The sequence below is a fragment of the Seriola aureovittata genome, chromosome 16, assembly GCF_021018895.1.
Source record: "Seriola aureovittata isolate HTS-2021-v1 ecotype China chromosome 16, ASM2101889v1, whole genome shotgun sequence".
NCBI classification, from domain to species: Eukaryota; Metazoa; Chordata; class Actinopteri; order Carangiformes; family Carangidae; genus Seriola; species Seriola aureovittata.
The window spans coordinates 1,939,554-1,963,196 of record NC_079379.1 but is presented as its reverse complement, the minus strand read 5'-3'; the positions used below and the strand labels follow the sequence as shown (position 1 = coordinate 1,963,196).

The window sequence follows — 23,643 nt, the reverse complement described above, 5'->3', positions numbered from 1 at the left end:
TCTATTCCACTAATATTACAGGTTTGTGTTTTGCACTGATGTTTCCTCATGTCATTGTTGTTGTTTTTCCACCCCTAACTCCCAGCTAATCCAAAAATGGTCAAAGATGTGGAGCCGAGACTTCGGTTCATACTGGTTTGTGGTAAGCATGCGCTCACCCACCTGTGACTTAAAGAGGCCACGGCCTCAATTCTCCATAACTTTAGTAAAATGTAAACAAACGAGTTATATAAACAGTTGTCATGAAAGAGGAAATTAGCTCTAGAGAAAAAAACAGTTTTTGTACCAGGCATTTTAACATGGGAGTCTATGGGGATTGACTCACTGTTGGAGCCAGACTCTAGTGGCCGTTAGAGGAACTGCAGGTTTTGGTCCTTCAGTGTTGATGCTTCATGTTTCAGTCTCTGGGGTTGATGCTTGCGTGTTAAAGACTTCTGACCTGAAGACAGTTGAACCCTGTCGTCACACTGTGAAACATTAAAATACACCCCAGGTCGTGTTTTCGGGCGTAAACCACGAGCTGTTACGCCATCTGTGTCGACAGCAGCAAAAGGATGAAACACTTCCTGTGCAGACACACAGGAGGATGGGAAACAGCCTCACACAGCTGCTGCATGGTACACATGTGGACCATGGACTTGTCTCATCTGTTGTTGGACACACTGTGCGACTCTAAACCTGAGACTCTGTAAATAAAGACTGGAAACACTGATTTGAAGTTTGATTTATTTGAGTGATGTTAACAAGCACAGAGTAACCATTCACAGTTGGACAGACCTCTACTGACTGCAGCCGTGCTCCACACACACACATCACCACCATCAGGCTGTGGCAGGTAACAACAGTGCAGGAGGATACGTGGTTAGAGACGACAGACACCTCTGTCAGTGCTGATACAGACATAAACAAATCATCCGTGACGTTTATTGTCATGATGCTAAAAGATAAAAACCTGACGTCATGGCAACAGCACTAACCTGACTGACATTGACACAGCTCTATGACATCACTCCCCATTTACTATATACAGTTTGCTCTCATTTACAGTTTAATATATAATGCAAATACATGTGCAACGTAGGACAGAAGTGCTAAGTATGACGGAGTGTCAGGAAACACAAATCTGATCACACTGCATCTAGAGGACCGGACTGTCAGTTCACTCTTCATTATTTTATGATGTTACTCTTGAAATATTGTGACTTTTTTTCCTAATAACTTTTCAGGTTTATTTCATGATATTACAACTTTTTTTTTTTGCAGCGTTACAACTTTGTTGTCATGGTATCACTTTGTTTTTGCAACAACTTTTTCTTTGCAACATTATTATAACTTTTATCTTGTAACATTGCAGCTCTATTCTCATAGTGTAACTATTTCTATTTATTTATTTATTTTCTCAGAACATTACGACTGAATTGTCAGTTCTTGTCCTAACGGTCCTGACACCGGTCTGAGGCTGCGATGCTCAGACTGTTTCAGACCGACAGAAGAGGATTAGTTCTCCACTGTTCCTCCAGTCCTCTTCTGTACTGAGCTGCTGCTGGCAGATCTTATGTTCAGCGTTTAGTACTCTGACACCTGACTGAGTGATTCCATCATTAGTTTCTCAGGAGGTGTCAGAGAGCAGAGGGAATGTTTTAGCTTGAGGTGACTCAAAGAGCGTATAGTTCCTCAGACCATGTGCCATGGAGGGGCCACAGTCTGCAGGTTTTTCCATTCTAACCAAACTACAGCAAGAGAGGAGGAACCGTTCAGCAGCTGTCGTCCTTACAGGCCACGTCTACGATGGGATGTTACCATTCTACATGTACCAGGAACAGATCCTGTTCTGGACCTGGCCTCGCTCCTCTGTTCTGGACCTGGCCTCGCTCCTCTGTTCTGGACCTGGCCTCGGCCCTCTGTGGCACATGGCTGGAGAGGATTAGGAGTCTTCTATAGAGAAAGCGCGGTGTGTGTTGGGGAATCTCTGGGAGCTGTAGTCCGGATCGTCTCGCACACGCTCTTTGATGTCGCTCTTCACCTGCCAGGACGCAGAGACACAGCAGGTTAGTGAAATATCCTGATTTATATAATGGGATAACGTGGGTGGAGTTAGGGTTAGGGTTGTGGGTGTAACCCTATCCCAGAATGCCCTGAGGTGATGTGTTTATGGACAGTTGTGTAGATTGAGTTTTCTTTATTAGTGACTTTGCAGAACAAAAACAAGTGTGACATGAAGGGAACACATAATAGACAGACATGTAAATGAAAACAAAAACAATAAGCAGTTATAGAGACGTACAAATGAAAAGAATATGATCTGTATGGTGTGTGTGTGTGTGTGTGTGTGTGTGTGTGTGTGTGTGTGTGTTTTTCGAGGTTTATATGAGATGTGATCTGACATCACTACCTGTTTGGTGTATGCTTCCTGCAGCTCTGGCCTCTCCAGCTCTCCCTGCAGGCTGTTCGGGGCCGTGACAGGCAGGACTCCGGCGATCCGAGCAGCTCGACTCACGGCGTCAGACAGAGACAGGTGTGGTCCCTCACACTGGGTGGTCTGAGGATTGGAGACATCGCTGTCACACTCTTAAAAGACACACTCTGACATTTCTGGAAACATGCTGGCAGAGACAGGATCAGGATGGGTTTAGCCTAGCTTAGCAGACAGACCGGAGGCAGGGGTAAACTGTTAGCCTGGCTCTGTCTTCATAGCAGCACTTTGACAACAGTGATGCCTCCAGAGCCTCCATTACTATTATTAGTAATTACTGATTATTGATCAGACTGTCAGTACGTGGTCCTACAATGTGGCCCATGACACATTCACATTCACACTGTTGAAAGAATATGGCCACCTCTGAATATGGTCTGAGTGATCGCATCTCAAAACTGTCCTCAATGCATCTTGAGGTGCGTTCACACCTGAACTCAGATCACCTGAGATGGTTGTTAATACATCTGAACAGGTGCGAACAGGTGTGAATAGGGCCATAGAGAGTTAGTTGTTAGAAGGTTTGAGTTGGAGTTGTTTGTGATAGATTATGAAGCAAACAGTTTGATGTTACTTTGCATTAGCCTCACACTGTGGGACACAGGCCTGTGTCATGTGGCTCTCTGTCTTATTGGGTATAGACTGTTTTGAAGAGTAACAGCCAGTGGCCACAGCTGCTTTTTGCTGTCAACAGTTGTATATAGCTTGATTTTCATTTTACCATCATTATATATTCATATTCACAACCTGTGCTGAACTAAAGTATTTAGAGACAGCTCCTCACGGTTAGTTCTATTTGTTTTTCACCTTCCTCACTTAATAACAGTCAGAAAAGAGCTGAAACACGGAGGATAAACACTCAGACTGCACCGCTCACCTTCCTCCTCTTGGCGGGCATCCCGTGCAGGTAGGCGTCAGACAGCGGCGGCTGGGCTTTGATCTTCCTCTGAGACAGCATGTCGTGTCTGATGATGGGAACCCATTCCTGACAGAGACATTACGGTACAGTTATAATCCAATGAACTGACGGCCACAGTTTTACAGTGAAGGAGAGGCACTTTGCACTTTTCAACATCATGAGACATGAACACACTTTAAGAGCAGCTGTAAAAGAGACACACACTGATATAAATGTGACCTCTGTCAGTCTCAGTCTGTCCTGTCACTGTGTCAGGTTTCATTCATCTTTATGTGTTTTTCTTATTTCCCTGCATAGTGTGTGAGCACCCCGAAAGGCATTTTCTACGGCGGCAGACCGGAGCAAACGTTCTGCAACGGCCCAAAATTCTTCCATTCGGAGAAACCAGCTGCAAGTTCAGAAACAAAGCAGAAGCTAACGCTATCTACATTTTCTGTTGCTCTTTTATAATATTGTAAAAACTACGGCAAAATGTAAAAAAGAACACTTTTATCACTTTCTTATGTCGCCTCTTCTTTCTTTCCTCATAATCTTTCCTTTTGTCCAAGGTCATAGGTCAAAGGTCTGGTCGTAGGTCTGGCCTCTCGGGTCGAAGCTCAAGCTTATACTCAAGGTGTTCCACACGTTGTTTCTGTATTTGCAGCATGTTTCTGTTCTTGTATTTGTTTTGTATTTTCGTCTGTTTTTGAATTTGCATCGTTTCTGAATTTGCAGCTGGCTTCTCCTGATGTTAGTGTTTTGGGCCATCGCAGTGCATTTGCTCTCGTCACCCACCGTACTTTTCCCAGTATTTCCATGTAACTCAGAGGGAAAGCCTCACTCCTTACAGGCGGAACAGCTGCTGCCCACGGCTCCACCTCGGGGGCTGCCTCCTCTCGTCCTGTTGGGGCCCCAGCAGGACACTGAGCGTCCCCTGATGAGGCGGTGCTGTCTCCAGGAGACGCTCCCCTCTCTCCGCCGTCAGTTGAGGTAGCCATGGCCTCCTCTGCTGTGGTGGCTGCGGCCGGAGACAAACTCTCCTCCATCTGACAGAGGGGTGGAGAGATCGAATGAGTTTTTCAGTCCGTCACACTGACGTGTGTTTGTGCTGCACAGAACTGACGTTGTCTAACAGACACACAGTGTCATCACACTTGTAGAGAGCACAGTGTTGATCTTAGTTTAGACAATAATCCAAATTGTTTTCCATGTGTTCAAGCTTAGTAATAGTAAAACATCAACATTTTCCATTTGTACCTGCTGTTCAAAGTGATAGAAATATTTTATATTCTTATATAACAACTTTCCCTGGTTCTGATGATCTGTACGACTGAAACAGCGACTGTGCAGGACGGCAGCTAGAATCAGCAGAGGAGGGAGGAACTCTCAAGTTACTGTGATGAGAGTCAAACAAGTCAAGTTATATGCAATCCTGTAAAACCTCAGAACAGTTTGTTCATCAGACTGAAGAGCGAAAATACTCACTGAGAAACTTCATGATAATTCATCCACTTATTTACAATATAGCTCTAGTCTGACTTTAATAAAATTACATTTAGATATGGAAATTATATTTCTTTCTGATCATGTTGTTTATATTTCACCTTGTTGAACATCCCTTTTGGAAGCTGCTATAAGTGGCAAGTATCAGAGTTTCTTTTCATATCATATTAAGAACTTCATTCATGGTTCAGCCTCTTTCACATGAACGCGCTCTTTCCCCGGACAGGTGAACCCAGGGTTACCTGAGCCAGTTGATGAGCAGCTTCGTAGCACAGGCCTCTGAACTGATCTGAACCAGACTTGATGGAGGGATGGGGGAGGGGCCAGAGAAGAACTCATTACTTTTAGATCTGGTTAAAGGGGCGGAGCCAGGAAGTTATTATCACTGTCTTTAATGCGTAGGATTGTTTAGTCTTGGTGGCGGTGTTGATCTACTGAGTGTCACTCTAGTTATTACTGTCACTATACATCTCTATGAGGAACCTGCACTGTGCTCTGTTCTCTTTCCTCCTGTGAGACAGGTTAGCCCCTCCACATGACAGCTGGTTTGTGGGTGTCACACTATGGCCCGATTCCAATTTGAGAGCCGCAGAGGAGTCTAGGTATTGAGAGACAGGTTAACATTCGGGACTTGTTGATGATGACCGGAAATCTGCACTAACAGCAGAGAGGTCGCTGTAGAAGAGGCTTGACTGGCAGGAGAGATTCGGGTCAGTGTGTTTAAAATGAGACAGAACCAGGCTCACCTCCACGCTGGGACTCTCTGACGGCTGCTGCGCTTCAGCCTCTGACCTCTGGTTCACATCCCCCTGAAACCACACCCATGTGTTACTGAATCTGGGCCTCGGTATTCACACCTCGGGTTTGAACTTACTGTTGTCGAGGCAGGGCAACGTTCATACACATGTATTATTTTGTTATGTGCATATTGAATTTGATACTTGATACTATAAATGAATCCAGCTTACACCCTCAGGTACCACTCTATAACAAGACCCCCCTTATAAAGGATTATGGTTTATAACTAGTTTATTAATGAGCTTGTTCCAACTTTAGAAATCATTTATAAGCTGTTATAACACATTAGATAAAAAGAGTGACCTGTTGCTTGCCAAATAGTGAGACCACATGTCTCTGTACTGTTCAGGCTCAGATCTCATTAGTTACTGAGCTTTCTTTGTTTTCTCCATCATCAGCATCTGTAGCTGCTGCTTCATCACATGTTTGTTCAGTTACTATCAATGAACCAGCATCAGCATCTTAATGGTGAGAAAGTTTCATTTGACAGATCAAATTATGGCAGATCACATGATCATATCTAAGCAGATTTAGGACTTTATCATCCAGCTAGAACACAGGTGGGAACCTTCTTTACTTGGTGAACTGCTCACCCATCCTTTGTCCCACTGTTCACATCCTCCATCATCTTCATGTTTCTTCTTCTCATTCTTACAACCATTTATTATCATTTACAAACATGTACAACTGGTGAAAGGTTAAAACACATCACCATTTATTAATCAGTTACTATAAGGCTCCTTTTACCAGTTATAGATGGTGGTAACGCATTAGTAAGATTAATGATGAATAATAATTGGCAAATAGTGAGCCTGCATCAATGTATGAAAACTGCTATAATTGTTTATTTAGGATTTATAAAGTGTTTACAGCTGAATTAGTAACATAATTGTAAACCATTTATTAATCCTTTATAAGGGTAGTCTTACTGTGAAGTGGCACTGATCGTTATGACAGAGCGGATCACCTGTGTGTAGATGACGTAGTGCTGGATCTGGTCCTCAGTGACTGGGTTGTGTTCCAGGATGACGTGCAGCCTCAGAGACATCATACCGGTCAGCCAGTTGACCAGACTGGGGTTGACTTCTGCAGACATCCTCCTCTACACAAACACACAGAGGCACAGACACATGCAGTGACACGCAGCGCATCACAGCGGTGAAGCATCACGCTGAAGGTCTAAATGATGTATACTGACGATGCGGTGGTTGATGACTGCAGTCAGAGCTCTCTGCTCTCCTCCCAGGCAGTACAGGTTTAGAGCCAGACACTCAAACAGGCCCTGAGTGCACAGCAGCAGCAGACGAGGGCCGAACGTGTGATCTGCACCGGGAACAAGCCAGAGGAGACAGAAAACCGCTCACACACAGTTTACAAATGTCAAGACTACAGGATCCTCCATGACCATCGGATAACACCCTGAACATTTGCTCACATCCATCAGGCATCAGAGTAAGAAATCAGTTCTGTGCTGACACGTCAGAGAACTGGACAAACAACAATCTCTGCAGCAACCTCACTGTGTCTGATCAGTTACAGGTGGTGACAGTGCACAAAAGTCAAGGCTCCTCAAACAGCCTCCGGGGTCGTATCGTGCAGCTGAATCTAAAGATCCACTACATTTATATTTACATTTATCATCACAGGCCTCACTGATGTTTTTACTGTCGACTAAAACGGCGGATTAGTAAATGTAATAAATAAAATAGTTGTAAATGCGACGAGATTTTAGCTATTTACTCATTTTGGCATCATATGGTGCAGTCACTCAGTGAGCACTTTATTAGGAACAGCACACTAACGCTGGGTAGTTCCTCAGTTCTTCATGTCAGGGATCCTCCAGATGTTGAGACTTTCCTCTGAGACTCTGATCCATGTTGACATGATGCATCACGTCATTTGTGCAGTTTGTCTCCTGTTCTACGACACCCCAAAGGTGTTCTACTGGATCCAGGTCTGGAGACCTGGCCACCTTGAAGGACGGCCTACATCAACTGACATCCTCTGCCGCAGTCTGATTAGTCCCGCCACACTTTCATAATGGATGGAAAATATTTTACTATTTCAAATGGAAAAAACTTGATTTCGTTATAAAACCGGTGCACAGCGCATTACTTTGCTCAACCCTTGTGTGTCCCGCTTGCTCTCTCTCTCCCTCGCTCTCTCTCAAACACACACAAGCACATTGATGACGGACCCGTCTGTGGACTGGCCAAAAACAACAATGCATACCTGTTTATTTGCATATAAAGCAGAAAGTGAGATCCGATCACAAGTGGTCAACCGAGACACATGTGGAGACACATTTTAAAGCAGGTGTGACCTGATGAACTTAGAACTGAACACTTGTTATTGGATCACTGAAGACAAAGGTTAATACCAGGTCTGAACAGGGCCTGAGTGACTGTAGCCTCTTTGTCAGCTCCAACCAGTCTGTCCATTCTCCTCTGACCTCTGACCTCTCTCATCGACACAGAGCTGCTGCTCACTGGATGCTTTTTTTGTTGCTCCACTCTGAGTAAAAACTCTAAAGACTGAGTGTGAAAATCCAGGAGATCAGCAGTTTGAGAAACACTCATGTCACAGTCAAAGTCACTGAGATCATGTTTCTCTTCTCTGACGTCATCAGTGAACATCTCCTCTGCTGAACAGCAGCACAGATTTCACTAGTTAAAGAACATTTTGCTCTTTGGACTGATTTCCTTCTCTGAGACGCTTGATGAATATGGACCTAGAGTTTTCTCGGTCACTGACCCTTCTTGATAACTGACTTACCGCTGCAGCGCAGGATGTGTGAGGCCATGTGTGTGAACTGCTGTCTGAGGAAGGACAGGTTGGTCTGAACGATGTCCACTCCTTCCCGCACTGTCACCGTGGCCTGGACACACAACACACAGCTCAGCGCATGAGATGGACTGCAGAAGTCAGAGAGAGAGTGTGTGTGTGTGTGTGTGTGTGTGTGTGTGTGTGTGTGTGTGTGTGTGTGTGTGTGTGTGAGAAAGAGGTCATCCTTACAAAGCTCTCAGCTATGTACTCCTCCAGTCCGTTGATGAGGTCCTCAGCTGCTGTCTGCAGAGAGGACAAAGTGTTAAATTCCTAAATGTGAAAAATCAAATGAAGGATTTCTTGAAGCACCTCTCTGTATTCATCCTTCATCAGGTCTGACCAGTCTCCCCCCCCCCACCCCACACACACACACACACACACACACACACACACACACACACACACACACACACACACACACAGACCCAGGTGAAGAGCAATAGTTCCTTTTGTTGATTCAATTGTGTTTTTTTGGCCGTTTTTACAGGGTTTGTAGCATTTTCTACAAGATTTGTATTCTACAGGTTCTGCACTCAGTCAGCAGGCTGTTTCAGAGTCATTAGGTTTTGTGAATACACTGTTGAATAACACAACAATGTGTTGACAAAAATGCAAAAATGTACTTTTTGCATCTAAGTATTTTAAAATGAAGCACTGTACAACTTTCACTTGTATTGGAGTAATATTTGATCAGAGGTATCTATGCTTTGACTCAAGTAATGGAGTTGTGTACTTTGTCCATGTCTGCATTTAAGTGACATTTTCTGTCAGAAATGAATCTGAAATGAATGAATAATGAAAACAAATAGAGGCGCAGCTGGTGTGAACACACACGTGCTTCAGCAGCAGCAGACTGACAACGCAGGTGTTCCCGGCGGAAGAAATACCACAGATAAGTGAAGAAGACAGCGGAAATGCTTTCTGTGTAGACTCGCCCACTGAAAACCCAACTCACTCCCATCATTTGCCATTACAGCCTGTCTACTAGGAAACAGCTCAGCTTGTGAACAAACAGTCAGGAACTCTCTCTATAGCACTTACTGCGATGTTGGCATCGGTGGGCTCTCGGCCCTGGAGGTAGTGTTCAGTAAAGAAGTCAGTGAGCTGGGGTCGGATGCGGCTCAGAGGCTGGGCGTTCCCATGAAGCAACAGCACCATGTCCACCATGGAGAAGCTCTGACAGACCAGAGACAGCAGGTCGCCAAAGAACCCTGCCAGGATGAGAGCTGGTTCATCAGTAAGTTGATGACAGTGACGGTGAATGGTGTGAAATGTGAATGGTGATGTGTGGCCTGAATCGTCCTCCCGTTTCCTGACTCACCCACAGCATCTCCAGAACCAGGCGTGAACAGGTTGTTGGTCTGAGACAGTCTCTGGATGAACTGGGCGATGCTCTCTCCGTTGCCCTGTTGTGCCCCCAGAGAGCTCATCATGGTGGAGAGGACTCCCTGCACGATGCCGGTGAACAGCTCCGGGCTCAGAGAGTCTGCGGCTCCACTGCTGCTGTCCTGGGGCGGGGCGGCACTGGTAGATGGAGGCGGGGCCGGGGCGGCAGGGCCACTGGTATGGGGCTGAGGAAGAAAACAACAAACACTTTTAACCATCATCTTCAAACCTGTACATATCAGGAGGTTGTTACGGTGACAGAACGCAGCCTCCAACATAGAGCAGTATGTTTTTGTACCGACAGTGTAGCAGTAAAGTATGAACTGATACACAAATGTAGGTCCAAGGGAACAAGACCTATAGCTTATTGTATCATATTTCAATTTTCAGTTTGTTCCAGAGTAAACACGACGTCTGAACTGAGCATCAACCTCTGGGGCTTACAATGGCGGGTGAACTCACCAGTGTGAAGTCCGACATGCCCTGGAAGAAGCCCGGCACCCCCGGCAGCGTCACAGTGATGGAGGGAGTCGGCCCAGAGCCGGAACCCCCCAGCCCAGCCGCTCCTCCCAGCAGAGAGCCGAGGAGCTGGGCCAGATTTCCCTCAGGACTGCTGTCTGCCGGCTGCCCCACGGAGGCGGTGCTGGTGGTGCGTGTGGTTGTCTGTCCGGAGGTGTTGGCAGAGGTTGGTGGGGGGGACACGGTGTGGGAATCAGAAAAAGACGAGGTAGAGAAGGAGGACTGAGAGCTGGTCGACGAGGACGTGGAAACAGGATCACCTGGGGGAGTGAGAAGACCTGGACAAAATAAGGCTCGCTGAACCACGACAGGTTTTTTTAGAGACCAGTACTGAGATCAGTATCTAAAGTTTATTCAGATCTGCTGACGATATATCAGCTGACAGCATAGCCGCACAGCTCCCTCTGATGGACAAACTATGAGATAAGACTAATCAGCTGACACGTTACCAATTTATCTGCAATAAGCCAATATCAGCCTGGTCCATTTGTTGTGCTTCTCTCTAAAAATCAGCTGTAGAGCCAGTGAGTTTAAAAGACACTCACAGACCAACCGTGACCGACCGCTAGACACACACAGTTTGAGGCCTCTGTAAGCTGAATCCTCTGACCCTCTAGCCATTCTTTTATAATTTGAGGATTCTGAAGACACACTTACCAATTTCCTATAAATTATTGGGATCTTTCCTTTAACACAGGGGTCTGATGTTGTATCTGGAAAATATTTCAACAAGTGAGCCTGAGGGATCCCAAATTTTCCTCTAAGATTTTCAAATGTTAGTGGGATGTGACGTTAGTGACGTGATCTCTATAAAGGTCTGAGAGCTTATGTAAACCCGTCTGGGCCCAGAGTCTGAATCAAGGCTCTAGGTTCACTTTTGATGCTGGCAACACAAATCTTCAGAGTTCACCAACTTCTGAGCTTTTGTACACAACCTATGGTCTTCACACATCACATGACCCAGGTACAAGCTTTGGTCAAGTTATATCTGGAGATCAAACATTGCGATACCTGAGCAGGCTGCATTTGCTGAAGAGGGCCATGGAATACGGCTGAAAGGTCAGGAGGAATCATTAAGAACTGGTTCACAAACACAGCTGTTAATCTGGGATACATGTGGCTGACTAACCGTCAGTGAGAAAGAGAACATTTGGTTTGTTAGCTGCTCTGACTGTTGAAACCAGCGGATACCGACCTGGCTGCCCCGGCATCAGGAGCTGTCCGACCAGACCGCTGATCATCTGGGTGAGGGAGGAGGGAGCCAGAGGTGTGCCCTGCTCACAGGGGGGGCAGAGGTAAACAAGCAGCTGTTTGCTAACACTTCATCTGTATGACACTGTGATACACTGCAGGACGTTGCCATAGCTGCAAATGTTAGTATGATTATCGACAGAAAATTAACTAATAAGAAAATCCCAAAATTCTGTGTTTAAGATTCTTAAATGTGAACATATGCTCTTATTCCTCATCTTAACATTATAGTCAATTTAATATTTCTGTGTTTTGGACTGTTGGTCCACGTTTGATGGTCTCTAGGAAATTTTAACGGGCATTTTTAAATGGTTTCTAATGTTATATCGACCATTTCTCTCTGATTAATCACTTCTAAAAATAACGATTCGTTTTTGTGGTACCTGTCCTGGCTGTTGGCCAGCTGTGGGTACTGTGGCCCTCAGGTTGATGGTGGTTCCCCTGGTTCCCACAGGCTGAGGGATGCGAGGGGAGAAGGAAGGTCTGGTGATGACCACCCTGGCCTGAGCAGGGTGGGGGGGTTGTTGGGAAGCAGTTGCCTCAGCGCCGGGCGTGGAGCCAGGGCCTGACGCCATCTGTTCTGGGTGTCCTGCTGAGGCTGCGGCAGCCATGGCGGCAGCTTGGTGCGAGATCTGGTGCACGATGGCCTGCATGAACTCAGGGGGCAGTCCTGGGAAGTGGACCGGTGTCACTCCTGAACACAGAGACAGGTGTGTCCTCTTTGAGCACATCCACATAAAATTCATCTGACCCAAAGCGTTGCAAGGAAGAGACAGCTATTACCATAGCAACAAACTACCAAATCACAGAGCGTCACTCACCGGGCTGGCCGGGACCTGCAGCAATTGGCTGTCCGGGAACCTGAGGCCCAGCTGCTGTCTCACCTGGCCAACGCAACGAGAGCAGAAACCCGTCAGTTTGGCTCGATAAATTAAAAGTAAATTATCCCATTATATTCCTTTTCCTTTGTTTATATCAAATTCATTTAATTCTGTATTCATTTCTCTTTCACCGATGATCTTCACTGTAAGTAGTTCTGTGTTTCACTTGTCTGACTGAAATACATGGGAGACTTACGGTGGCACGGAGAGCTCGACGCACTGCAACTTAAGGAAACACATCTCAGACGGCAAAATGAAACTTCTGGCCCAACATAGGCCTGAGTCCACGGCCTGAGTCTGGCCCATACACCTCCACATTTTAGCGGATTCTGGCTGTTATGCTCCGATGTTGGCTGACAGTTGTGTATTTGCTCGTGTTGTGAGTATTTGCAGAACATGTGTTGTGAAACTGGAAGACGTTTCCTGAAGCACTTTGTTTTTCTTAAGCTGCAGTGTGTTGAGCTCTCAGGGCCACCGTCGATACTGGCTCCTTCAAACAAATCACAGAAGCCCATGTGACCGTAGCACTAACATGGAGAGTCAGCTGACGTGGCCGCACACATACCGTCGATGTTCATCTGCATCATGACCACAGGCTCCATGGTCTGATGGGTGATCCGGATCACTCGGGGTCCTCCCTGTCCCTGTTGATGAGCGGCCCCGTTGGAATGAACGGGCGGGGCCTGGTCGGTAGCCTGTTGATCCGATTGGCCAGAACTGTGAGAGGGCTGGCGTTGTCCCTCAGCCACCTGTCTCCCATTAGACGTCATGGTTACTGTTGTTCCTAAGTTTATCTGGAGGAGACAGACATGTTTATTTCTCTTTGCCACTGTCAGTGATGCACAAAGTTGTCGTAAGGCATCTAAAGGGAACTCCTCATGGAGACATTATTGCTCAGAGACAAATTATTCAGGCAGCTAATAGATAAATGTATAGATCCAATTTCAGCTCTTCTCAGGAAGGAACCATGCATGTCACATGTATTAGCTAGATAATGTTGGTGGGCGGGCCCTCAGGTCAGGAAGTGATATAAATTAAGCTGGCCAGTACAATAACAGCAAGTTGTGTGAAACAACAACAAATTATATAAAAATGTTTTATCACAGTATAAATAAGCAATACTCTTAATGTACTCTGTATGACACTGTGATACTCTGGAGGACGTAACTGGAACAATTACATTATCCACAGAAAATGAAATTAACTGCCAATTATTTTAATAATAGATCCCTTTTTCAGCCATATCTGTATTAGTATGATGTTTCTAATAAAGTGCTGAGTGTGTGAATATGATAATACATGAATATTATTTACTAACAATAGCAACTCAACAAATCACTGAATACAGTAATATTTTATGTTCTAATGAATGTTTGCAGTGAGGAGCAACAGTTAGAATATTTCTGTGTTTTCGCTTCCAGTTCAGTGTCTGGCTTCCTTTGCACCATGAAGCCAGAAGCTCAGAGCTGCAGGTAGGTATCGCTACCAGCGCTGCTTTGCCAGCTGCCTGGTTAAAGATTAGCATGTGTGAGAAACTACACAGATGTTTGTGAACATCAGGAAATCCCAGCAAGCAACACCCACAACCTATTCATAATGAGCTGAGCATAAAAAAGACCTATCATATTAGATGAGCCTTTATAAATGACACTGTTCTTTTCAGCTGAACTGAAGTTACTTTGTTGCCTGGCCGACACAATGACTCAGCGTGGTGTGAACCTACTGGAATGGGCATGTGTGGCAGACCGGCCTGGAGCAGGACTGGGTGGGTGTAGTGGGCCATGGGGCGGACCACATACAGGTGGCGTGGAGGAGAGGTCGCCAGGTTACAGCGTAGGTCACCGAGGACAACCAAGGTGTTTCCGAGGAGACGCAGGGCATCTCCAACCAGGTTGAGAATGCGCTGATCCTCCTCTCTTTCTTGTGTCTGTGAACATGAACCAGAGCAGAGGACAGAACAAAGAACATATGATGATTGGGTCTGAAAGCATACAGCTTGAGCCTGAATGTGCTGAGTACATGAGATTACAGTGCTTCATGCGTGCAGGTGAAAATGTCAAGAAAAGGTTCCAAAAAAGAATTATCCTAGGCATCGTTCTCTGAGCACCTGCAGATATATGGCACCTCTGTACTGTCACACTGTGTCAAGAGGTCAGCTGCTTTCGTGTCATATTATTAGGGAGAATTGTATTGTTGTCACTTCTATGTCATTGTTTTTAACCAGCTTTTGATGGGGACATTGTAGGTGTAGTATGTGACAGACATGACTTCAAATAAATGACTGGTGGCACATCCAAAATCTGCACCCGTGTCCCAAAGCCATATTACAATCTACATCTATGCAGTTGTGAGTACGGGTGCATCCACGTTTTCCTCGCTTGCGTCCTTGTAGCTCCTCCCACTGAAGGTGGAGAGAGGACGTGAGGAAACAGGACTTAGTGAAATGAGACATGGTTTCCTCTGAACAGTCATCTGATGCCACAGCTGGATCACAGCTGGATGAGCTGACAATCAGCTTTGTTCTGCAGCAGCTTTTGCTGGTTCCCAGTTTTATTTGCCCAAAACACTCTCAAGAGCACAGTCACTGCTGTCAGCACAGGGTTGTTTTATTAATAAATTACATCTATTAAAAACCTGCATTCTGTATTTACTCTGTTCTCAGATCAGTCTAACCACAGTGCGAACATGGCAGCAACATGATTTCTTTTTATTTAATAATAATTTGCTTCTGCATGTACTGACGTAAATTCATGATCCAAAAAACAAGTTATGGTCACAATGTTTTGTAAAGTTTTGTAGAAATGTTTTAGGCAAAGTGTAAATCATGTTGTTGCAATGGGGATGTCATGAGAAGCGAAGATTCAGAAAATGTGATGGTACTTGTTTGTCTGACATCAAACTTGGAAGAGAAGACGAAGCCAGGCACAGTAAACAATAACAACAACATGTGGAATGGCATCAGGTGCAGCCACAGGTCCACTGCCAAAAAAATCTGACTTGTGTACGGAGATATCTTGTGTTTGACGCGGATCAATGGGTCATCAAGTTATAGACGACCAGAAGCCGGTACACACGGTGTCACAGTGTTTCTGATGACAGGAGCAAACAGCTGTTTCAGTTGTTAACTTAATATTAACATCATGCTGTCAACATGTTCATGTCCTGAAATGTTACTGTGTAATCTGTTGTAGCGACACTCCACACACAACGTTAGCTTGTTTAGGCTAATGTTAGCTTGTTTAGGCTAATGTTAGCTTGTTTGGACTAACATTAGCTTGTTTAGGTTAACGTTAGCTTGTTCAGGCTGATGTTGGCTTGTTCGGGCTGCGATCAGAGAGAGACAGCAGGGGGACGGCCTTGATGATGACACAGCAGAACAATGTCTGGGTCGAGTGAGAAGTGATCAGACTGGGGATCAGTGAATTGATCATGTTGTGTATTCCCACTAGAGGAGATGCCAAATAAAGTTTGCTGACCGCAGCCACTGCATACAGTTGTTATGTAGCATATGGAACTGGGACACAGCACATAACATGAAACCAAGGTTTTCCTGCTGAGCTGTGTAAATGTCAATGAGTTTATTTCTGGATGTCACTTCTTCTCATACTGTGAGTGACGTAACCGTTGCTGCTGTTGCACTCCCTCCTTACATTGTTGTTGTAGTCTGCTGATGTGGCTGCTCCCAGGATTGAGTGGGTCCTCTCTATGAAGGGGCGTAACCTCTCCTCCACCCTCCTGACCTCAGACAGGACCTCCACAAACTCTGCTGGACTCGGGTGACTGAGGACAAACACAGCACAGGAGGAGTCAGCACTACAGAGACCCTGCTGGAGAACAATGGTTAGAAAGCTGACAGGATGGTGTCTGGTAACCTGGTGGCCTCCATGTTATCAACTGATTCCGGTGGAATCAGCATGAATGTGTGCATGTGGTATTTTGGAACATGCAAACAGAGTGCAGATGGTTTTGGTTTTTGAGCGTGAGGGATGAATGTTATTCATATCTTACATATGTGAACTGGGCAGTAAAATATTTTAAGAAATCAGCGCCACGCTTTCTGCTTCAGAAAACCAGAAACTATCAGAAATGTCAATGTCAAAAACACCTTGTGGGACCTGCACAGTTTACTCTCATATACAGTGATTACTATGTCCTCCTCAAATTCATTCAAGAGTTTTGTGAATAAAGCATGGTAAAGCTGGACACAATGGATGGGTAATTTTAATCACACCACAGCTGATTCACAGTCTGAGGGCTCCGTGTATCTTTGGGTGATTTGAGTTTCCTTTCACATTAAAAAAAAACTGTTATATTATATCATGATGTTATTTGATTTTGAGCCAGAGCCATATTGTTTTCAGGTTGTCTGTCCCATTCTCATTGACATAATATCTCATTAACACCTTGAAGGAACTTCTTCAAATGTGGTACAAACATTCACATGGACTCAAGGATGAACTGATTAGATTTTGGTGGTCAAAAGTCAAAGGTCAAGGTCAGTGTGACCTCACTAAACACTTTTTAGCCATTGCTCAAGACTTCACAGCAATTATGACAAAGTTTCACACAAACGGTTCATATTTTCTCTGACTCTGGATAAACAGGGATGTGATCTGAAACTAGTCTGAGTGGAGGAGGCAGACACCCACCGGGAGGTGATTCTAGTTTAAAATGAAAAGAAAAAAGAAACCAAAAGGCTTGTGTTTTCATATTAAGACAGGTGATGCTGAGACCTGCAGGTTGTCACAGGAACACACAGCTGAAGCAGAAGCTAATAAGACACTGTAATGATTTCTTGAGGTTTGAAAGCGATGTAATGTTCTTTGTCGGTTTTCTTAGCGATGAAAAGTTATATGAACGTCAATAAACGTGTAGAGTTATTAGACTGAGAAGCAGCTTCATCTGAAGGAGAACTCTCTGTTCTGGATCTATGTGATTTGTTCTGCACGCGATTTTAAACACGTCAGAGTCACTCAGTCCAGTCACAATAGATAAGATAAAGTGCTGCAGCGCCGTTAGATTCCCCCCTCAGTTTTAATTGATGTGACCCGTCTCGGTGTGAGGGGTGGAGGCAGCAGCTTACCACTGTGATATTTTAGCTGCTAGGTCAGAATCAAAGCTCTTTAATTCAAACTGTCCAGACAAAATGGTCCAAATACATTAAACCATTTGATTCACAAAGTGACAATGTGGACGCAGGTGTTTTCCATTCCGTCACTTCCTTCCTCACACCAGGTGTTAGATGTCTGAGACCGGGGATGCAGAGTTACTTATTTTAGCTTACTTCACTTACTTCAAAATTAAGTTTTCTCATTTATTTTGAAATTCACAAAGAATAACTCACTGAATAAATTAAACTGCACAAACTCATTAAACTGTTGTAGTCTGTATTTGGGTGTAAAGGTTTATCCCACCTGACACCTTGACATTAATGTGATCGGGATCTGGTGTTAATGCATTAGATCATACTGACTTGTGATTGGATGAATACCAAACTCCATCTCTTTCTGTTACCTGGTCAAAAGTACACGTAGCAGCAGTGGCTAGTATATGCCATGTTTGCTGACTAACTAATTTGCATATTGAAATCTTATTTTAATGCAGGCACAATCAAGATCATGAGAACACACCTTCCCATAGATCAGGTGTCAGTATCCAGATGCAGATCACATGTTGATACCAGCTGTTGATGGGGCCATTCAGGCTCTGACTTACTTGGGGCCAGTGTTAGCTGCTCCCTCAGTCTGGGTGGAGGTGGAGGATGATGGAGCAGGAGGAGAGCTGGTGTCCATGGGCTGTGAGGCTGCAGCTCCTCTGGCAGAGGAGGAAGACGACGGTGGGGAAGAAGAAGACTGAGGTACCTCTGGCTCTGAATGGGAGCTGCTGTCACCGGACACTCCCTACAACACGCAGACATATCACAATACACACACACACACACACACACACACACACACACACACACACACACACACACACACACACACGCACACGCACACGCACACACGCACAGTCAATGCTGTTGGCTCAGTGATGGAGTGATGGAGAGCGGCCATCTGATGAGCCGGTGAGCTCCTGGGGAAACAGGCACAGCTAAAGAATGCGTTAACTCATCTCTTGTATCATCCAAAATCAAATGGAAACAATACACAGTGCTGGATGATGGCCCACCATGGTGCAGATTCACCACAGGGTAATATCTCCATAATACGAGGTCTCTGGTCTTTTGGAGTGCAGGGAGAACTCCTGAAGTCATTTTATGACTCTGTGGTGGCATCAGCCATTTTCTTTCCTGTGGTCTGCTGCGGCGGCAGCATCTCCACTGCTGACAGGAAGAGACTGTCGTGGGATGACCCCTCGACCCAGTGGAGGTAGTGGGCGACAGGCGAATGCTGGCTAAGCTATCAACCCTGTTGGAGAACATCGCCCATCCCACGCAGGTCACCGTGACAACACTGAGCAGCTCCTTCAGCGACAGGCTGCTGCACGGCCGTGTGTGAAGGAGAGATACTGCAGGTCTTTCCTTCCTGCTGCCGTCAGACTGTACAACATACTGCACTCAGTGACCTCACACAACAAACACTGACAAACAGGGGCTCACTTGGTGGAGTGCGTACCACACAGGCTTGGTGCTAACCACAGTGTCCTGGGTTCCAGTGCACCCCGTGGCCCTCATCCTCTCTAACTCTCTCTCTCTCTGTCTCTCTCTCTGACTTTCTCTCATGCACTGTGCTATCAGGTATTTTATACATTTTTAAAAATATTTTCATTTTGCATTTCTTTTGTACTTTCCACCTTGCTGCTGTAACACTGCAAATTTCCCCACTTCAGGACTAATACAGGACTATCTTATCTTATAGGAGCCGCTGTCAGGAAATAAATATGAGATTTTGAGAAGAAAGTTGTTAAAGAGCGGATGAAGGCTAAGTCCCAAGCGCAGCAGTCAGGCCTGTGGCCCTTTGCCGCATGTCATCCTCTCCCCCACTCTCCCCCTCTCTCTCTGACCTTGCTGTCTCTCTCTCACTGCAGCTATCACAATAAAGGCAAAAATGCCTGAAAAATAATGTTAACTTAAATGATCTAAAATGTCTAGAAATACACTGGAATCACAAGAACTTTACCAGAAAAAAAAGAAATTATATTTTAAAAAGTCTTAATTTGAAGAGGAAACAGTTATGATATCATGGATGAAGTCATAGTGACATGTGAGAGGATAGACTCTGAGAATAAAATGTACTGGATGTTATGATTAGACTGGGTAGATTACATTACATGTGCGTGATGCACAGTCACTATTTCCCCTTTTAAAACACTTGTGTCACATTCCTATCACCAGTACCGACATCATTACTGTTACTGGCTGCACAGCAGAGCAGGTGACGGGTGATCCTCACTGCCTTTTACATCACTTTCAGAGAAGCATCAAGTCCACTGAACTTTCATCCTTTTCCAGAGTCTCTAGTTCCCACTACATCCCATGTCTCAAAACACGTCCTGTGGCCCGGGCTCCGGTCCAACCCAAGGCCTTTTGCTGAATTTCATCCCCTCTCTCTCTCATCAACTTTCCTGTCTCTATCTCTCTCTCTCTCTCACTGCAGCAAAGTTAAAAGGCAAAAATGCCCAAGAAAAAACTTCAAAAAAATACATCTAGTCAACACCAGCAACATCAACACCTCATTTATTTATTTATTTTCTACAAATTTTTTCTCTCTCTACTTCTCTCTCCCTCTCAATAAATCAAAATATATACAAGTCATAAATCTAAATCTATAGCAGTAACAAAAAGCTGGCAGGTGTTCTCTGTAACAGTGTATGCCATCATGTTACATTATCTTATGTTATGTTACGTCTTGTTTTGTTATCACTTTCTTTGTCTTTATCTCCCTTTACAAAGAATAAATCAATAACTGTGATGCTTACAGTATGTCTGATGTTTACATCACCTAAAGCATGATGGGAGCTGTAGTGCCAGAATTAAAAGGACATACATAAACAGAAAATACACAGCAGTAACAGAGTCTTGACGGTTCTGAGTAGAACAACCTATTGTGAAAATGATCAGTGAGCGTGTGATGAGCGGGCTTTGACATGTGAGGAATGACAGTGAGTGTCAAAAGCAGCGAGTATACTGGACCTCCAGTCTGTGGATCAGAGAGCGAGCGTCTCTGAGCAGGTTCTCAGCCAGCTGCAGCCTCATCCTGGGCTCACTGTGCACCGACTGGTCCAAGTTGATCTGCACGTCCACCGAGCCATTGCTCTGCACATACAAACACGTGTCAACCTTACAGGAGGGGAGAGACGGAAGGGCTAAAGACCCTGATGAAATGATGACTTGTGATTAATGAGCCTTTACCCCGGAGCTGGTGCTGACCCTGGTATTCCTCCCAGCTTCGCCGACTCCAGCCATCATCTGCTGAACTGACATCTACAAGACAAATCCCAGCTGTAACAAAGCATGAAACTGTTCTTCCCTTCGGAAAAGCGCAGTGAGGGTTTCGGTTTGCGTACAGTACGTTCATGCCCACCTGTATCTGCTGAGGGTCCATGATGTTGACGGGCAGGTTGAAGGTCCCCAGCATCACATAGCTGTTGGCATTGCGGTCATGCGGTGCACCCTGGGAGGCGGCGTGGCTACCGCTGCCCTCTGCCCCGCCGGAGGAAACACCCATCCCCCCAGAGCCGGACATGGTGGCCTGAGGTGGGGCACGCTCCACCAGATGGATTACCTTCCCATCTACATCTGAAGGAGAAACACAGGGAGGCTCCATTAGATACTTTAAAAACATTTACTGTTTAAGTATGATTTACTGCTTTCTTCTATTTCAAATGATAAATGAACTATCTCCGGCATTTTCAGTATTTTATTTGCGCTTTGATCCTTAGTTCCTCGGGCGGGGCCCTTCTGACTGTTCCAAAGTCGAGGCTTGAATCTAAAGGTGACCGTGCTTTTTCCATCAGGAACCCCCGGCTTTAAAATGACCTGCCTGAGGAGATGAAGCAGAATCAGTAACTTCTTTTAAATCACTTCCCTAAACTAATTTTTACAGACTTGCCTTTATGTGATGTCGTCTTTTTATCATCTCCAAATCACCTTTTCATTGTGTTTGCAGGTGTGCGTGTGTGAGTCTTTCTATACGGCATCTGCTCCATCTAATCGTCCTCATTTACATTGAAGCATACTGTTTGCACTTCCTCTGTAACTCTACCTTATTTCTGTCCTGCTTTTGACTATCACTGCTTTTGATTTTTTGTATGTATATGTATATCATTTGTAACAGTAATGTGTCATTATTTTTGACATTTCATAGACCCGCTTTTAAAAAAATCAATACTAAGCAATAACCATTAGTTGCATCACATAGTATTCTAGTCCTAGTGCTCAGCTGTTTCACTTCCACCTAACTGCTTTACTAACTGCAATTATTGCAAAAATAATGCAGCAGCTGAGGTTTTTCTTTCCTCCTGATTTTGACATGTTTAACTGACAGCTGTGAAAAGGTTTAGCCCCAATCCACATTAAAAGTGGTGCTACATCTATTTCAACGGGCAACTTCCTCAACAAACTGATAAACATCTTTTTAGAATATTAAGAGTAGCAGCACTTAAACAAATAACAAAAAATTGTCTGAAGTCAGCGGCACCACAATTAAACAAATGGAATGACACGATTGACGAAATAATAAAATGGAGATAATGAATGACAGGATTAGTGTAATAAATAAAGGGTGAGGGGGAAAGGAGTAGCGGAGGGAAGAGAAAGTAATAAGAACAGCTATATTGTTTAAAATGAGTTAAAACTGTTTTATTCATTATAATATTTTTCTCTCGCTCTTCTTTATTTTTATTAATTTATTTATCTGCCTAAATTTAAGTGTGATCAGCTAAGGTAATATATATATATATATATATATATATATACGAATATGTATGGGGTATACTGTATGCTGTAAATATCATGGAGTTGATGTTCTGTTGAGAAATAACCACTGTAAGGGAATGCAATAAAGAATATAAATAAAAAAATATATCTTAACCGGCTAACCACAGAAATACAAATATCATATTTTGACACTGCTGAGGTCAAAAGCAATAATAAATAAACTTCCCTGTCCTCAGCAGGTTAGAAAAACACATTCACTGTTCATCCCAAACCGTGCTGCAGCACTATGCGCACCGTTTCATTTACTCACTGTATTCAGTTAGTGTTCTGTCATCCTGCAGCACTCTGCCCTGGTAGATGAGCCTCTGCTTGTCTACTGGGATCTCCACTGAGGATGCGATGTGCTCCTTGAACTGCTTCACAGTCAGCTGGGGGACAACACACAACACACAACACACTACCTTGCATTGAAACGGGAGGGGAAGGGGACGGGGGAGTCTAAACAGAGCAGTATTTAAATCAGAGTAAGAGCATTACCTCGCCTCTGACTTTGTAGCTCCTGCTCTGGGAGTCCAGAGTCTTCACGGTGACTTCGATCATGTCGCTGGGCTCTGCCATATTTCTGAATGTGTGAAAATAATAAAGTTAGAGCTGGAAATTGAGCCTTAGCCATCCACTGTTTACTATTGTGCATTAGGGGCAGTTTTGACATGGGGAATGGGGGAAAGAGGAACCAAGCTGCAGCTACTTCATAAAGCTAGTAACCTTTATCTTGCATCCAACTAATAAACGTGGTAAAATAATGAGACCGCACCTGCTTTCAGACAGCTCCGGAGCCTTGTTGTTGTTATTAGCTTGTTAGCTAGATAGCTAACGTTTGCTAATCCCAGTTACCGGGAGGCTAAGAGCGATAACAAGCTAATCTCCCAGAGAAGATCGTTGTCCACGTTCAGCGGGAAACCGGTTTGACGTAGTACTTTTGATTTGGAGTCTATTTCCACAGCCGAGGCAATTGAAAAAAAAATGACACTGTTGTTCTGAGTGTGTGCGCATTCAGGTTGATCCGTTAGCTAACTAGCTTAAATAAACCCCTAAATAAACCACGGCACTGAATGCAACGTCATAGGACCCCGATGACGTAGACGAGAGGCGCCTGTGTCATGCCTGAGCGCTGAGTTTTGACAGTTTGATAGCTGTCACTTTGTGTTTAAGTGTTTGTGTTTGTCAT

At 44.7% G+C, this 23,643-nt stretch overlaps 1 protein-coding gene across 2 annotated transcripts; it reads right to left on the bottom strand.

Moving 5' to 3' along the window:
- Positions 1–708: 708 nt before the first annotated feature.
- On the bottom strand, positions 709–23,528 carry bag6l (BCL2 associated athanogene 6, like). Of its 2 annotated transcripts, XM_056399338.1 has the most exons (25): positions 23,230–23,528; positions 22,953–23,037; positions 22,726–22,843; positions 21,061–21,275; positions 20,889–20,960; positions 20,670–20,792; positions 18,251–18,435; positions 16,186–16,315; positions 14,259–14,462; positions 13,101–13,329; positions 12,476–12,538; positions 12,038–12,348; positions 11,599–11,677; positions 10,347–10,663; positions 9,820–10,069; positions 9,540–9,709; positions 8,688–8,741; positions 8,448–8,550; positions 6,871–6,995; positions 6,640–6,774; positions 5,621–5,683; positions 4,220–4,417; positions 3,351–3,458; positions 2,393–2,539; positions 709–2,023 (listed from the first exon to the last, which is right to left on the bottom strand). In XM_056399338.1, exons 2-25 carry the CDS (start codon positions 23,031–23,033, stop codon positions 1,925–1,927), a joined length of 3,579 nt encoding a protein of 1,192 aa, XP_056255313.1. In that variant the 5' UTR covers positions 23,034–23,037; positions 23,230–23,528; the 3' UTR covers positions 709–1,924. The 2 variants fall into 2 exon arrangements, with proteins under 2 accessions (XP_056255313.1, XP_056255315.1); XM_056399340.1 differs by lacking the exon at positions 5,621–5,683.
- Positions 23,529–23,643: the final 115 nt, after the last annotated feature.